The 14,905-nt window shown below is 38.1% G+C and overlaps 1 protein-coding gene across 1 annotated transcript; it reads right to left on the bottom strand.

Annotated features, from left to right (window-relative positions):
• Nucleotides 1–7,646: 7,646 nt before the first annotated feature.
• Nucleotides 7,647–13,388, bottom strand: LOC147861956 (uncharacterized). Its single transcript, XM_087321966.1, has 6 exons — nt 12,650–13,388; nt 11,622–11,698; nt 11,301–11,355; nt 9,242–9,434; nt 8,596–9,133; nt 7,647–8,077 (listed from the first exon to the last, which is right to left on the bottom strand). Exons 1-6 carry the CDS (start codon nt 13,020–13,022, stop codon nt 7,727–7,729), a joined length of 1,587 nt encoding a protein of 528 aa, XP_087178092.1. The 5' UTR covers nt 13,023–13,388; the 3' UTR covers nt 7,647–7,726.
• Nucleotides 13,389–14,905: the final 1,517 nt, after the last annotated feature.

The raw sequence follows: 14,905 nt of genomic DNA on the forward strand, positions 1-14,905 counted from the left end.
GAGCTCCTTCAGGGTACTCTTGTAAGATTGGGTTTTCTGGAGAAATGGGTGACAGAAGTGTCTTCTTTGTATAATTCAGCATACAGTTCTATTTTGGCAAGAGGGGTTAAAGGTGATGAGTTTCAAATTCCACTTGCACCATATTTATTTTTGTTTTCTGGTGAAGCGATGAGTTTGTTTTTGATTGATAAAGAGGTTGGATTGAAAGGAATAGCAATGCCCATTGATGGGACAAATGTTGTTGATGTAGAATTTGTTGATTTTACAAGTTTGTATCTGGATGGTCAGAATAATAATGTGCAAAAAATGTACACAGCAGTGCAAACATTTTGTATGGCTTCAGGTGCATCAATTAATTGGAATGAATCAATAGGTTTTTTGGTATCGTCCAATTCCACAACTCCACAATGGAGTCCTCATCCAGATTTCCAATGGGTTCCCGAGGGCACTTCAGTTAGATATTTGGGATGTCAAGTAGGTTTGAATATTTCTTCAGAAATTCAGGTTGCTTCTTTGCTATTGAAAATTAGGAAAAAACTTTGGTTTTGGAGTAAAGCTAAACTATCATTTGCGGGTAGAGTGATAGTCGTTAATCAAGTTTTGTTGTCTAGTCTCTGGTATATTATGTCACGTTGGAGTTTTTCGAGATCATGTATGGGAGAATTGAAAAGATTGATTCGAAATTATTTGTGGTCTGGTAATGATGGAAGCAATGCTAGGCCAAGAGTCTCTTGGTCCACAATTGTTAAGCCATTGGATCAAGGAGGATTAGGGATTGTAGATCCATTACAACAATCCAAAGCTTTGATGACAAAATTGAGGATTCGAGGATTGTTTCTAGAATCGGAACCTTCGAAGCAATTGTTGTTTTATGAATTGCAAAGGTTTTGGCCCAAGACGGGTGGAGATTGGAGGCCTAGTTTTAGTTAGATGGGCTTTTATGGAACATAACAAATTGGCTATTGCTACAAATTGGGAAGAGAGATTTGCTCGATGTTTTCTTAATGCATGGAAAGATATTTCTCTTGATTTAGTTAAGACATTGCCAAAAACAAAATCTGAATTTTGTAGACAACCTCTAATTTGGAATTCATGGTTGACTGACCAAAGAGGACAAATGTTGGGAATGCGTACTAGATGTGCATGGGCCGAATTAGATCGTGGGCAAGCATAGTCTATAGGTGCATAGACAACATTTCTGTCTAAACCTATAGATGAAGAAATGATATTAATTAGTAATATAAGGGGTGGGAAGATAATGTATTCTACGATCTAGAGTGCCCTTTTTAATGTTCAAATGCAAATTGGATTGCTACACAGAAGTGGATGGGTTTATTTACTCCATTGGATGTTTTAATTGGAGTTAAAGCCTATATTGGGGAACAAGAGTGTATGAGTTTTGATGTACAAGATGATGGTAGGTTAATCTTTACACCTATGGAAAATGATTTGTTTAGGTTTTGTTTACATAAAGAAGTGAGGGTGATTGCAAATGATGGATCAAATTGGGTCTTTGATCCGGATCCTCAAAAGGTGATTTTGTTTTGGAGGATTTGGATATTGGAAAAGAGACCAATATCTACATTAACTTGGGATCCTGGAGAACTATATTGGAAAGTGTGGGTGCAAGATACCATCAAATACGTGTCGTTCTTTCACTATTCTATGAAGATTGGTAGGAAAATATTAGGTGCTAGATCATGGAAAGAACCAACTGCAAATGTTGTTTGGAGACAAAATGAACTTTCTCCACAACATCTTAAACAATTTTGGAAATGGTTATGGGGTATAAATATGAGTAGGAAAATTGTTTGTTTTCGATGGTTGTTGGTTCATAATGCTATACCAGTTAATGGGTGGCGAAAAGGAAATGTAGACAAGATGTGCCCTTTCTGTACATATGTATAGAGACTGCTAAACATTGTTTGTGGTGTTGTGGTGTTGTGGTTTTGCTCTGAACATATGGAAACAAATCATAAAATTATTAACTCCAATATATCCTAGAGCAGTTTACACATGGGCTGCAGTATTATGGGCGGTGGTACATGATAAACCGATGGTGTATGAACATCAGGAGGTTGCAGATGTTATTATGATGAGACATGGTTTGATGGAAAAAAAATTGACCCCTCTGAATCCACAAATACAAACTGATAAACCTTTAATATGGCAATTGGGAAGTAGTTTTACAATTTGGTATATTTGGAAGGCTCGATGTTTGAAGGTATTTCAAAATGTGACTAAAAGACCTACCCAAATAATATCGGGAATTTGGATAGAGATTGTGCATAATCTCAGAGGGATTTTGGATAGTATAAAAGGTAATACGCATCAAGCGGAGCTTAGGCTCGTGGAGTTTCATGCCATTTGGGACATAGGTATATTTTATAGACAACGTTTTGATAAGGTGGAGTGGTTCTACTCTACACCAAAGTGTTTATTAAAGTCGATGGTTAGAATTTAGAAAAACATAGGGGATCGTGGTATATCTTGTATGTTTAGCCATATGGCGTTTTGTAATACTAATGTAGTATCTTTTTTTGGAAAGAAAAAAAAAAAGGTGGTTCTAAGGCAGAAGCTTGAGCTATATGCCAAGCTTGCTTGCATGGACATGAATTGAGACACAAGAAAACTTCTCCTTAGGTGACCAAAGGGACAGATTCTTGAAGTGTCTGGTCACTTTAACCTTTTTTCTTGTATGAATGGGCAATGGATGCCCTTTTAGTTATTTTTAAAAGGGAAAAGTACCAAGATACCCCTAGAAGTTTGTTTATTTACCAGAATGCCCCTCCAAATTTACCAAACTACGCCTATCTCCAAAAAAATACACATTATAAAGTAATTATACACTCAAATCTACAAGCCCTATTTACCAAAATACCCTTAAACCTAAACTTATTTACCATAATGCCACTATATACCTATTTTGACCCATTTATACCACTTTTATTTTTCAAAATACGTCATAAATTAAACAAAATTATCAAATTTATATTATATATCAAAAACTTCAATTGAAAGGTCACCTTAAAATCCAATTCTATGGATTTACTCCGAGTTATACTGCCTTAATCCCATAAAACCAAAATTTGTGATTGAAGTGACTAAAATGTAATCTTAAAACCAAAACATTTGATCGCACACCAAATTTTACCATTGTGATGCCATTTTGAAGCCAAATTCCATGATTTTGTGGATTCACAAACAATTTGCGGCCAAAATGTTAAACCAAATCTCACGAAAAACTTTGCTACCAAAATGTCATTTTAAACGAAATCTCACATAACACTTTGCTATTAAAATGCCATCTTAAACCAAATTTCATGATATACACTAAATTTTGTTAGCAAAATGCCATCACAACTAAATCTCCCCAATCTCATCAACTTCAAAAATACTTCACTCTAGTGTATAGAGGTAGGGTGTGTTTCCCTCATTGAGGGTTTTTCCACGCTAAATCATGTCATCTTGTCTTTCTTTGATCATTGCTCCTTAATATTCAAGCTTAAAACACTACACTCGTTACACTCTCACACTTCTATACCTTTCATAGTTCTATTGGGTGGTTTGCTCGTATATTCAAGAATCATATTGGACATAGAAACCGAACGTTATTGAATCTTTATTGCAATGAAAGTTTCTACCTCCTTTATATATATATATATGTCAATGATAGGTTCACATGGAAAAAGAAAGAGTGTTTATCCATCTTTTCATTCCGTCAACATAAGCCAAGAGAGCCGCTCAAAATTGTAGGTTGTTTTATGGAGTACGATATCCCAGGAAATTCTGCCTTCATCACAAGCCCCTTAATTTAGAAAAACGTTGAGTTTAAAGAATGAGGCAGTAGAGTTGATGAAGTGGTTGGCTGGTAGGGAAGGGGAAGGGGAAGGGGAAGGGCCAGGGCCAGGGCCAACACATGATGGCGGCAGAAAAGGTGGCGCTCTTGCTTTTCCTTCCATAATTTATAATTCATTACAATGAAATGATATGATGACTCGCATTTCCTTTTCTCGGGAAACTTTTCTACACGATTTAATGCTCTTGGTAGATACCAAAGTCATAGAGCCCACTTTCATGCATGTACTACTACTACTACTACATTATTGTATATATTATATGAGACGGTGCGATCATTCCTTTGCTCGTATTTCCTTGTCCATTATCTAATTACAACACCACCACTACTAGTAAGTACCCTCTACATCTCAAACCTTTCCCTCCTCCTCATCCCTTCCATATATCCTATCTATCTATCTATCTATCTATCTATATTATATGGATGTACCTTTCTTTTATTTGAGGATGCAACTTGATGGAATTCCCTAAAGACGTCTGGCTCCCCTCATTTACGCCCTATAAAACAAGCCATGGTGATGTGGGTTGGGTGGTGTAAGAGCAAACTCAGAAAACACAATGATGCGCGCTGGGTCTTATATTTTACTCGTTCATTCATTACAAGGGAACAAAAAGCAGCCGCTTCAATATAAAGTTGGAGAGGAGTTTCTCTAATTGTAATGCAAGAATAATGGAATTATGATGATTACTGGAAGCTGATCGATGGGACAAGCAAGTAAGACCCATCTATTCATAATGATGATAATGACTCAAAAGGAGCAAAAGGTAGAAACCAGTAGTTACTTAGAATTCATTTTCACAATCTACTGCAAAAAGCAAGGACACGTGGGTATCCCTTGAGGTTGGTTTGATGGGGAAGAAGAAGAAGAAGAAGAAGAAGAAGAAGAAGAAGAAGAAGAAGAATATATGGATGGCTCCCTCGCTCACTCACTGAACATAAAAATATCGCTTCAAGTTTTGGAAATTTAAGAATGTCGGTAGATCCTCTAGCTCATGTGGAAAGACAATTTTAAATGTGAATGTGCGGGCGGATGAGACAGGTTGATGGTGGTGATATATTATTCCTTCGTGAGCCACAACGACTCATGCCCAAGAACCCTCCTAATCCATCCTGTGAAGGCATGTGTGTTTGTTGGTATGGACTAGGGAGAAGATATGATGAGATAATAAGTGCGTGTCTACTACTACATACATACACTTTAATGAGAGAACGGTATGCTTGGATAAATAATATTCCACATTCCAATGACACACACAAACACAGAGAGAGAGAGAGAGAGAGAGAGAGAGAGAGAGAGAGAGAGAGAGAGAGAGATGATCTAAAGTAGAGGGGTGAACGTGAATGAATGAATGAAGAGAGCGGAGAGAGGAGAGGGACTCGGTGATTGGCTGCGTGAGTACTTGAGTGTCTTTAGAAGAGGTGGAGAAAAGAATATAATTTTCTTAATAAACTTACAAATGAGGCGGAACAGATACATACATACATATATACTACATACATACTAGTAGTAGTAGTAGTACGTCATAAAGTAAATGAATGAGTGGCGCCCGGCCTGATAGACGGGCTGACTAAGAACACACACTCACACACCCAGAAAGAAAAGAAAAGAAAGAAAGCCAATTTGGAAAAAGGAAGAGGCAGGTTCTAGAGTACTATCTAATTATTAATAATACCATACACACAACGAGAGGGAGTGCTGCTACTATTACTAGTAACTACTACTACATCGGCTATGACTGTTTGTATGTATGCATCCGGTAATAATAAATAGCAGTAGGAGGAGTAGTGCATTCACATTCAACCGGGCCCTATGTTTTCTATTTAATATGTATGCATGTATGTGTATGATGGCAATTTAGAGGAGGAATGGAATATGTATGTACATATATACACAACCATGACACGGTTCCGTCTTGTTGGAACGAATAAAATGTTGACCAATTAATGATTTGCCTTTTCTTGGGTATCATTAAATGACCCTCCTGTCTTGTTCGAAGGTTCCATTATTAACCCAATCCTACTACAGTCACATCAACCTTTTTCTCTAGGTTTGAAAGTTCTAACCAGGCAGCGGACTTTCTAACTCGGACGTGTTACTTGCTTACATTTAACTACAAGGGCATCGAAAGAGATAGATGGTTAATTTTACTATGCATATATATTCCCCATTTAGCTGGTGCATGCTTCCGTTTCAAAGGAAGGTATACATTAAAGCCAGCCAATTTTTCACTAGACTTTTCACTCAGTTTCAAATCTCTGTGTGTGAATGCTTTTATTACCAGATGCCTGCCTGCCATTGGGGGAATGTTGGTGATTGTTATGAATGATAGGCACATGCATGACCCTAATACTCGAGGGGATTGGGTCTCCTGCTCCCACAACATAACTAACTTACCAGCTATAACCGTCCCCACAACTTGAATCAACTATCTTAAGAAAAACATCATGTTTTTATTCAACCAATAAATTAACATGTAACAATCAATATTCAGGTAAAGTAGCACATTAAGATTCTGAGCCTTCTTTCTACGTTGACGCTAAAAATAGTGGGAACTCGGGACTATAAGTTTTGAGGACATAAAACACAAATCCATGACAAATAGGTCAACCCCACACGAAAGAAAAAGAAATAGACTCACTCAATCAAGATTTATACACTATGGTCGAAGACTTAGGATGTCCTGCCCTATTTCGATTGATCTATCTATACGAATGTCTTTGCACATGATTCTTCTGCCTTTGTAAAAGTTTCTGATGCCTGTAACATTTGTGCTAAACATTTACCAAGAATGTTTCGATTATGTCATTGTATTTGCTAACGTCTTTTGCATTCCTTTGGATGATTGACAATGTAATGTGAGGGTTTACGATGATAAGGATTTCAAAGTCAGGATTATCAAGAATAAGCAAACAATCATCACGCAATTAGTATGTGCCATCAAAGGAATATTTGTGGAATATATTGATCAACTTGCCAAAACTCGTTAACCTTGTCTTCATCCTAAGGTAATTATTATTTGTAGGAGCATATAATTAAGCTAATTGTTTGATTGGACTGAAGCCTCTGTTTTGCAAACCAACAATCCAATTCTTCCTCCTACAACGTACGACTGTAGGCCACTTACTTTGACCACATGTTTCTTCTACATTGCTCATTTTGTCCTTTCGGTCTCATGATTCATCAAGTTTAACACAACAGTCTCCGAATATTTGTTGCAGGGATCTCAGGGTTAGAAAGAGGCATACACGCATACACAGGATTGGATTACGTTCAAGAAGAGAAAACGAGTAGATAACAAAGATTCAGTTGATACATATACCATTTAATTACCAACTAATAGATCTGCTCAATCCTAAGACTATATAATTACAAACGCATATCTCCAACCAAGCCTAGCTAAATGGAAGTCTTCTAATTACATCTTGTCAAACAATACAAATTTTTGAATGATCGGTTCAGAAGGCGGGGTTTGGCACATTTGAACTGGGAGCATCTCCTGCGTGTGATTATTAATTAATCAGGTATTTATTGGAAATCTAACTTGAGAGGTGGAGGATTGGTCTACTATTTAGCAGCAACAACATGACTTGAACGATCTTCCTCCGCCAGTGATATGTATACATATATATATATATTAGATCCATCTATGTCTTTTTAACGGTGTGGTAGATAGCTGGATGTCATCAATGTGAGAGTTTCAATTATCATCTCACATTAAAAAAGCAAGCGCATCGTAAGATTACAAAGAGAAAGAGAGAGAGAGAGAGAGAGAGAGAGAGAGAGAGAGAGAGAGAGCAATACATTGCAACATAGATTAGGAATTTTGCTGTAAGCCACATATAATTTTTCTTATATATAATATCCAATCAACCTGTTGAACCGATGGACATGGTAAGCTCGAGAGAGACTTGAGTGCTGCTTGGAGCTGCATAGCTGCTAGACTTGGAATTAGAGGATAATTTGAGGGTACTGTCTACGAAATCGTGACTATGATGATGGGAAGCTAGATCATGAGCATTGGCTATAAACAAACTTGCATCATCGGAGGGCGAGTTTGCGTTAATATATTGTCTGTCATCAGAGTGATGAAGATGATGATGATGATGATGGTATAAGCCATCACCAAAATGAGCATTGCTGGGCCCTTGGACCTTACACCTTGTTGGATGCCTGTGCCTCATCCGTTCATCGTGTATTGTCCTCTCTCCATCGTCATCCTACATACATACATAATGTTCTGTGTGTGTGTGTGTGTGTTCATCGTATGAAAGAATATGTAGCAGTTGTAAACTAACATAACATTCTCTCTCTCTCTCTCTCTCTCTCTCTCTCTCTCTCTCTCTCTTTCTGTCTCTCTCCATAAAATATATGTATGTATGTTATGCTGCATGATCTTTAACAGTTACTATAATTATGAACCGTAGCTTTTGAATTGCAATGTATATGATATATATTGATTACATGAGGATATAATGACAGTATACATATTATGTATTTTCACAATGAGGATGTGATTATGCGGCCCTCTGAAACTCATCTACTACTCTATGATATTATATAATCTGATCAATAGAGGACTTGTCATAAAAACGCTAATTGATTAAATGCTGAGATCCTCTCACTTTTGAACCATTCATTCATTCATTCATTTACCAACTGATGTTTTAGATAGAAAGGCATCAATGTATATACTACAACACTATGTCAGCGCTATGAGGGGGGGGGCATATTATACCTTCAGTTGTGTTGTACGAGTACTCGTGTTAACACGTTGATCATGCGCGACCTTTATGAAATTGATGAGGGCGGAGGTGGAGGGAGTGGTCGTAGGATGAGGAGGAAAGATGTCACGATTATATTGAGGAGCTAGCTGCTCTTTCAGATTCTGAATGAATGGCTTCTTATAGTAATTATTGGTGGCTGCGTCATCATGCAGCGCTGCCGCTGCTGCTGCATGCACATTAGTATGGTGCTGCTGCTGGTTGATCAACCTCGTGTGACATGAAGAATTATTTGATGGCTCCTCCTCCTCCTCGTGTCGTCCTGCTGCTGCTGCTGCTTGTTTGGCGACAGACCTTTGCTCCTGCTGATGGTGATGGTTATGGTGATGGTGATGGTGATGGCCGTCAGCAGTAGTTGTTATATGGTCATCATGGTCACAACAACACAATAGTTGTGAAGACGACGGTGGCGGTGTCGGAGCAGCGGCGGCGGCGGCAGCGGCTATTATATTATCAGCCCATGAGGGAGTTGCAGGGCTTTCTGCCCTCAATCTGGAAACCCCAAAGTCATGAAGGATATGTAGATCCACCAGCGTAATAAAAAAACCCAGCTATACATTGCTGAGAATGGATAATGATGATGCTGTTGCTGTTGCTTACCTTAGTCTCTGTGGGAGATAGAAACACGGACTTCCTTGATCACGGCCATGCCCATGGAAGTATAAGTTGGGGAGAGGGGGGTAACAGCTACTACTGCTCCACTTCATCCTCACCGCGTGATCATCAGGATGATGGCTCCCACTCATCATAATGCCTGGTTCCCCGTGTTCATGATGATCGCTGCTATACACTACTGCATAATAATATCACCACGACACCAAATAGACTTTTAATTGCATAGTTCCCAGCATAATAAATTTCAGAGCTGACTGACAACACAGCGCAAAATTTAGTAAATATGGAGATCACAGCCGATGTTGTTGTTTAACTTATGGTTTCGTTTTGAATCCTCTCTGAGATTCAGGGACATTCTTTTGATTTTCTAGGCACCCACCCATCTCTAAGCCCAATAGAAGGGGTCAATTCTCCTATTGAGCCAGCCAAGCCAAGCCAGCCCACAGAATAAATTGCCTTACTCGGATTGTTCAGCTCAGCGCTGGAATCATCCAGGTCCTCATGATTTCAAAATATGTTCGTCACATTATACGTGGTTATTGTCTAAACGTGCACTAGTTACTTCAGCTTGTGTTTAGTTCCAGCAATCGGAAAATATTTAGTACTCTGTACTCTAAGGTTGTCGATAAAGCTCAAGGCATAATCAGTGGGTTTTAGTTTCCCCAGTACTCATGTATATTACTACCACCATGATTTCAATCACTTCATTGATCTGGCTAAAGCCTTATGGGACAGTTCACATATGATAATAACAGTTTATAATATGAGCCTACATTCGTTTTATGATCACCAAGAATTATTTGCCATAAAAACCATGAATATTTTGTTTGACCTCTTTTAAAACATATTACTTTGTGCCGCCCTTCTAACTTTAGTTGATCATCAGTACTAAAAAAAATGTAGACTGTTGTGTTTGAATCTGACTCTTTTCCGACAGGGTAATAAGCTATATTTTGATATGTGGGTTTATGGCGTCCTTATTATCACAAGACTGTACCTACTAATCATTTTATAGCTGACTCAGAAGCAAGAAACAATCAGCTTATTCATAGTAAATATTTTGCGGCAGCTATGCTGGCCGAGAAGGACTTTACTCGACTTGGAGGCAGCTTATATCACCATATGTTTGCATTAACTATAAGTTGCATCAAAGGTTTCTCTCCCCATGCACTGAATATTATCATTATTATTAAAGCTAATAATTCGGAAGGGGAATGACAGCACACGTTACAGAAGAATCTTACTTAATCTTATAACTCCTACCTTATATAGCTCATTTAATAGAGAGCATATAGGAATAAAAGGCCTAAACAGTACCCCTACTGGGGTATATGTGTGTGTCTGTGTGAGTGTGCTGAATGAATTGAATGAGTAGGCCGTGGAGCATTGTGTAGCAGGCCGAATTAGTGATACGTAGTAGTCGTCCATTAGTATGACACGTGATCAGATAGCCCATTACTCTCTCTGCATACCCGTATGAACATTAATTAGAGGAAGTCACGTGATCACGGCCATGCGGAATATTGGATACTGACGTATTTATTTTAGTACATAATCTGGACAGGAAAGCTACATCTCTCTCTCTCTCATCATTATCATCATCTTCCTAATCGGAGAATACATATCGATTGCGAAGACATTGTCTAAAGAAATCATAAATCATGGGTGGCCTAGTTCTATAGTTCTCTTTCGTACTCTTGCAACCATATATTAAGTACAGATACATAAATATATCTAGAGAGACAGAGAATGCAGATTAACATCTAAATCGACAGAGTCTACGAGTATGATGGTGCCATCCTTCCAAGCAAGAGACTCAGCTTGGCGGGAATTAATCCTACCAATTAAATCAAATCAGGTGTCTCTCACTGAGGCATGCCAGCATATATATGTATATAGCAACACAGCTTTATATGATACAGATATATGACAGAGAGAGAGAGAGAGAGAGAGAAGATTCGTAATTTCCCGAGATTTATATACATATATACTTTTAATTGTCCACGCGTTTAGTGTTAGTTAGAACGGGTGATTAAGAGCGTACTTGTGTTGCTACAGCCAATCGCATTGATCTCGTCATATTTGACACTTCTATACATCTGCAGGAATCAAGTGCATTGCAGCAAGTAGTTAGAAAGGGAGACCAAGCTCCATAATCCATTATTCTTGGGTTTATGTGAACGAGAAGTAAGATTATGTTTTTAGTGTATGTATGAAACAATTATTAATCAACTGAAATGTTACCAATATAATGTTTCATTTAACTAGGACCAAGACCACCAATAAAATTTTGATTCAATCACAACCTTCTTTCTAAGGTATTAACTGAAGCTAGATCTAGACTAGAGATCAGATATAATATTACCTGCAAGTGGCTCTTAATATGAGAAATTGTGAGACCTTCAACGTTCATGAGGCGCAATACAAGTTTGGGGGTGGCCTCTGCATTACATTATATGTCAGTATAAAAGCATAGGAACATTAAATCCGTCACAAATATGTAGACAGATTATGTTAGATAATTGGGAGATGTAAGTAGAATTTTAAATATGGTGTAAATTGTCTCAATTTCAGCACGACGTAATGGGTTGACTAGTATTTCAGTATTACATAACAGCCAATATAGCCAGGCAGAAAGGTTTTGATTTAAGTTAACTTGAGAGCAAGTAGTTGCGTCAATGTAGTTTACTAGTTTGATATTGTTGCATTCACAGATTGAAACATATGAATATAGGTGATTGCTTTATAATGGAGTGTTGGCCCCAGATTTTTACTACTTAGGTGATATTCATGGCATATTCTAGGTGCTCAAGGTCAATACTTAAAAGATTTTTAAGCCAATTGGATTGAAGATCGTCCATTAGTAGATATATTACTAATTTTGAGAGACTAAATAAGGTCGTCCTGTATCGAAATTTTCAGCAAAAGTTTAATTTGAAATCGTAGCAAGTGGAGGATTTGAGAATTGATATGAAATAAGTTAAAAATATTAATAAGTGATAGATGTGAGGAGTTATTAATATTAGAAGTGAGAAGAAATGGAGAATTTAATAATTGATGGGCATAGATAATATAGCTATTGGCAATCGAAACCAAGAACAATCATTGACAAGTAGTTAAGAGCTCTAGTGATACGGGCTATTAATTAATTGAAGGGAAGTTGATGATAAATTAATCAAAAGCAATTATGGCAATTAGTCAAGAACGCAAACAATCTTCTTGATATTCAGTAGTACCTGCGAAAGACTAAATGAATATTCTAGCATTTCATCAAGGAGTATAACTCATTATAATTTGAGAATGATGTTGAAAGGAATGTGCTGAATTAGGGACTAATTAATGCTGGATTGGGGACTAATTTAGCGATGCAAGGGCACCTCCCCTTTCTCTTACTTTGTTCACCTCCGAGGAGATCAACGACTTGGACGAAGAGATGGTGGAGATCAGGCGTCCAACGGAGGCGAGGCGACTTAGACCGATGGTAATGGCGGGCGGATAAATTGCTGTTGTTCTCTGAGCTATTGCTATTAGGTGTGCAAATACCATTGTGATGATGATCATCGGTAGCACCTTTAATATGCGGTGGTGGACCATCGTCATGATGATCATCAGTGCATGATTCCCCCGGCAATTCATGATGATGATCGGTTTCACATGAGTCTGAGTTTGAGCAACTACTATTGTTAACACTATAATTGGATGTAATGCCGGTCTTATTATAGCTGGTAGTATCCAATAGAGTTTTTTGCTTCTTACTACTCTTCATCGCAATCAGGCCACCATATAATTACTGTTAATTATACTTTAAACACGGCTTTGATCCGATCCCACTTCAATGTTGGTGGTTCATTAATCGTTTGTCGCTCGTGATCCATCCTTTTATTTAATATCTTCAATTATGTCTGCTGCTACTGCTCGCTCTCTGTGTCTGTCTGCTGCATAATTTTAATAGAATTAGGAGATCTCACTTCATCACATAATTAATACTACCTCAATAAATTTTAATACAAGTACTCATGTTCATGTATACTACTGATTCGTGATCGTCTCCCCTTTCCCTACACCTCTTTAAATAGCACCTCTCTCTCTCTCTCTCTCTGTCTCTCTGTCTCTCTCTCACTTCACACACACCCCATATTATTCGTAATTATATGGGGATGGATAGATCCCTCTCTCTCTCTTTCTCTCACTCACTCTCTCTCTGGGTACACGTATGCATTAAGTACACACACGTATTTATTCCCTTATGGTCGTCTCTCATCTCATCTTCGTGATGGCTTTAATTTATAATAAGTCTGTGATGGTGTTATTAGGGGCTGGCCCCCCCATTAGTAGTAGAGAGGGGTCCTTAGCATCGCTTTTAGATGAGGAGGGTTTTGGAGTTAATTGGATGGATTTCCCCCCCCCCCCCTTGTAAGCTTGCAATGTAATTGGCATTCATACATATGCTTCTTACATCTCTTCAAACTCTAAATCATTCCATTGCCTTTGTCCTTGTTGGCGTTGTGTTCTCATCATTAACTTTCTGGCTACAGTAGTCACACCGCACATCTACAGTGAGCGACAATAGGCGATGTAAAAATGGTATTAACCCGCATGGTCATGATGCATGTCCTTCTTTATGTATGTATGTATGTATGTATGTATGTATGTATGTATGTATGTATGTACTACGTATATTTATATGTATGTATATATGTATAATGTAAGTATGTATATGTACATATGTATGCATGTATGTATGTATGCTTGCAAGTTGCATGTATGGATTTATGTACATACATATACATATGCAATGTAGGTCATGATGATATCCATCCATCCATCCCCCATCATCAATGCCCAGCCCAGCCTATTATAATTATTGTCTTTTTGACTCAGGATTCTCTGTCCATCCCCCCGGCGTCATCTCAAATGCATTAAATGAACTCGTTTATACAACAACAAAAGGAAATGATAGCATTTCGTGAATAAGCCTCATTGAATGAGACTCCCCTCTCCACCCACACACACACTCTCCATCTTTCTCTTTGGCCCCAGTTGGGGAGAGAGCGGGGGGGTTGTACAAGTACACGACCATCATCACTTGCTTTCATAAATATCTCCTCAACTCGCTCAATACTCTTATTAATAAAGAAATGCGTTATAGAATAGATTGACATTCCATTGGGAAGGCATGTGCATGTGCATATGTGCATATGTGCTGGGTGGGTGGGACAGATGCTGCTGATGGTGTGCTGTGAGTGCACCATGATTGTGATGTTGAGGAGGGGAAAGAATGGGGGGGAGGGGGGGGATCATGAATCATGATCATGCATGTAGTACATAGTTACTAGCTATGGCTCCAAGTGGAATATGGAGACATGAGGAAGGTAATTTAAAGATTAGGATGCCTGTAATGTTGCTATTATTACCCACAACACAACTAAATATGTGGAGGGAAGTTAAGTGATGCATCTATATCTACAGCCTACAGGCATAGGCAGCCGCACACAATCCACATTTAATTTAATATAAATTTCAGTGTGTATGGGCCTAAGTCGTCTCATGCTGAAGGAAGGAATATAATATGTGTATATATATTATTAGCCCACAGTCATGCCATTCCTATTGATTGATTGATTGATATGTCGGTATAATGATCTAGCA

Source organism: Azolla caroliniana, unplaced genomic scaffold (genome assembly GCF_043228905.1).
Source record: "Azolla caroliniana isolate FFs.n. ecotype wild unplaced genomic scaffold, voAzoCaro1.0.p SCAF_7, whole genome shotgun sequence".
In the NCBI taxonomy this organism is placed as follows: Eukaryota; Viridiplantae; Streptophyta; class Polypodiopsida; order Salviniales; family Salviniaceae; genus Azolla; species Azolla caroliniana.